The sequence below is a fragment of the Limulus polyphemus genome, unplaced genomic scaffold (genome assembly GCF_000517525.1).
Source record: "Limulus polyphemus unplaced genomic scaffold, Limulus_polyphemus-2.1.2 Scaffold1052, whole genome shotgun sequence".
Lineage (NCBI taxonomy): Eukaryota > Metazoa > Arthropoda > Merostomata > Xiphosura > Limulidae > Limulus > Limulus polyphemus.
This window is the reverse complement of record NW_013666662.1, coordinates 65830-69334: the sequence shown is the minus strand read 5'-3', so window position 1 is coordinate 69334 and position 3505 is coordinate 65830. Positions and strand designations below refer to the sequence as shown.

The 3505-nt window shown below is 32.4% G+C and overlaps 1 protein-coding gene across 4 annotated transcripts in view; it reads left to right on the top strand.

The window, feature by feature from the left end:
- LOC106461885 (protein O-linked-mannose beta-1,2-N-acetylglucosaminyltransferase 1-like) overlaps window positions 1-3505 on the top strand; it is a 91811-nt gene that overhangs the window by 61638 nt on the left and 26668 nt on the right. For all 4 annotated transcript variants that reach the window (XM_022388964.1, XM_013921751.2, XM_022388962.1 and 1 more), the window contains one exon: window positions 1069-1134. In XM_022388964.1, the coding sequence (XP_022244672.1) occupies window positions 1069-1134 (66 nt within the window). The remainder of the gene's footprint in view (window positions 1-1068; window positions 1135-3505) is intronic.

The window sequence follows — 3505 nt, the reverse complement described above, 5'->3', positions numbered from 1 at the left end:
TTATACTGCTAAATTAGGGACGGCTAGTGCAGATAGCCCTCGTGTAGCTTTGCACAAAATTCAAAAACAAACCAACAAACTCATATATTTCACTGTATATGTTGTAGGCTGACTTTGATACCACTCTCCTCTTTGCCATCTAACAAACTACTGCTGTTTGTTTGTAAACAAGACAAATTTGTATTAATCTTATCCATTGTTTGAAGTCTGATGTCTACATCAGCCTTTTGTTTTTTTTATTTACTCTAAGCAGTGGTTTTTGAGTAGCTATTCATTGAAGCCACTTTGTGCTAATGTGTACATTACCATTCTCAAAGTAACATCCTCACCTGTACTTATACATGGTCACTAGCAATATCCCTACTGTATTGTTGAGCGTTATGTACAGAACATACCCTTATTTACATAATATCACTTTTGAAGAGTTTGGGTTTTCTACCTCGACCACTTCTGTTATCAATCATACTAGTTTCACATGCCATCTCTAGAGTTTTTTATATAGCTCCTACTGAAACATGAACTTTTGCCTAATCTGTTGTGTAACCATCACCAGCCAAAAATTCTCTACATTTAGCATTTGGCATTTCTGTCCTAGCAGCTATGAGTACATTCTCTACAATACTGTTGGGAATCATGTTCTACTGTTTATTTGATTGAATGACAGCCAATCACATTGTAAGCTATGAACACATGATTCAATTTTGATGCAGCTTATATTGATACCTTAAAGAGGAATTAATCCAATAATATTTGCATTTCATACTCATTTTATTCACTTTTTCCAAAATAATTTCCAATACTTATATTCTATAAGTATGTGTTGTATAACAAAAAGTAAGATAGATTGATAGATAGTGATAGAAAAATACAGTATATAATTTTTTGAAGTTCTTCAAAATGTAATTTTTCATGCACACTTTGTATTAATAGAAATTTTTGCCTTTTTTAGTTTTTATTGTAACATAAATTTGTATGCAAATTCAACCTAAGATTCGAATTTTGATGCTCTTGAATTTCATCGTAAGGTAATTTTGCTATGTTTTTTTTTTTTTTAATCATTTGGTATAGATTCTAGAGGATGCTGAAGATAATAAAGGAAGAGGAATTCATGTTCTGGTACTGAATCAAGCGACTGTAAGTAGTATATGGTTTTGGTTTCTTTTCTATCAGTTTTATAGCAGGCTTTACATACAAGAATCACAGCTTGTTTGCTTCATATACTTAAAACAAGTGTATGTGCACATTCTAATGAGAGATCTGTACATAGATGATTTTATTTGGAACAATGCTGATTTATTTCATAGAAATTAATGAGAATCAATATTTACTTCCTACAGCTTCATAGCTGTTGTAACAATCAGAGTGGAGATGATACGCATGGGACTTGAGCCGTGTAGTTCAGTCGGTAGAGCACCAGCCTCTGAACCTTGCATTCTTCCTGCATGGGTTCAAGCCCTGAATGGGATCGATGTCTTAACTATCCTGATACATAATACAGATAATGTCATAGACCTGGGTTCTCAGTTCACACACAAACATATATTTGTGTGTGTACTGTGACATTGTTTTATATTGTGTCAGATTCTGACACCTCATTCTTCATTCACTGTATGATGTTCACTTTTACCTAGACTAAATGGAACAATAATTGACTTGTAATGCTTCATAATACAGAATTCAATAATACATCATAACATGACAAAAACTTGGAAGCAGCCAGATCTTGAAGTTGGCACAGAAGAATCTTTAAAAGTCTCTACATGAACTTTATCATATAATATCCATTCTCACATAACTTTTTATGTGATGATTCAAATCTAGCTCCATAGCTATGCATGTGTTCAGACAACATTATATGCACCAAAGAATGTTAAGATGCTTAGTTAAACAGTGAAGATTTTCTTTTTTCTTTTTTTAGAGAACATTCTTAGAAATTTGGTTAATCTTTTAATTAAGTTTCAATCTTTAAAAATTTTTGACTAACATTTATTTAATTATTTATAGACTTTGGTCATAATTTCTCCAATTCTGGCATGTTTTCTGCTTACACCATTGTGATAAGTAATAGAAACTAACTGACACCAAAAAAAGATGTTAGGCTATGCTCAATATTTTTACAAATGTCATTATAATCATATAAAAATTGTTTCATTAATCACATTGTTATTGCATATCTAATCCATATTAATACAACTTTCTCCATATACTACTATTACATAAAAATTGTACTTTAAACCACTCAAGTAACAGCTTGAGTTTTAGAATCATAGACCAAAAATATAATTACTGTACCCTAACTAAAATAGTTCTGTTATTGAAATTGACAGAAAAATAATGAAATATTTCTAATAATCATAGTTAGACATCTTATAACATAATATTTTGGGACAACATGGTACCTATTGGTCCATCTCGGCTGTTCCATCTTCAAAACTAAATTCAAATGATTAAAAAAAAATAAATAAAAACCAGCCTTTTTCATTCATATACGTATCAAGCTTTTTCTTAAATTCACTGCCTCTATAACATCTGAAGGCAACCCATTCCTAAGGCCAACCACCCTGTTAGAAAAATGAAATCGTTTTAGCTGAAGATGACTTCTACCTTCCCAAAATTTATATTTGTGTCCCCTAGTCTTACTATTCTCATTGTTAAGTATGAAAAAATGTGATACATCAACATTATCAATTCCCTTTACAATCTTAAACACCTCAATAAGATCTCCCATAACTTTTTTTTTTCAAAAGAAAACAATTTGAGAGATTTCAGCCTCTCATTGTATGGCAACCCCTCCATCCCAGGCACCATTCTAGTAACCCTTCTCTGAACTGTTTCCAACAATTCAATGTCCTTCCCCAGGTAAGGAGCCCAAGACTGAACACAGTATTCCAAATTTGGCCTAACCAGTGACTTGTACAATGAAAATATGACCTCTGTAGACTTGTATTCAGTATTTCTATAGATACAACCTAAAATCCTATTTGCCACTAGGAACAGCACACTGCTTGGATGGCTTTAGAGACTGATTGACTGTTACACCAAGATCCCTTTCCTTCATAACACTATTAAGGTTATTCCCATCCAAATTATAATTCAAATTATGATAGCCCACTTGCATTATCTTGCATTTATTATAATTAAAACCCATCTACCATTTATTTACCTAACACACTAAATGATCTAAATCCTTTTGTAAATCAGCAGTATCCTCTTCACAGCTAGCAATACCCAAGACCTTAAAATCATCTGCAAATTTAAGTAATTTATTGACTATCCCTTCATCTATGTCATTGATGTAAATCAAAAAGAGCAAAGGTCCTAAGACTGAGCCCTGAGATACCCCACTTGTGACATTAATCCAGTTTGACTGAACTCCATTTGTAACAACCCTCTGCTTTCTTCCATCTAGCTACTCTTCTATCCAATTTGCTAACTTATTCCAACACCTAAAGTCAACAAAATGCATAACCAGTGGCGCTAACCAAGTCTTTTTTTTTTCTTTTTC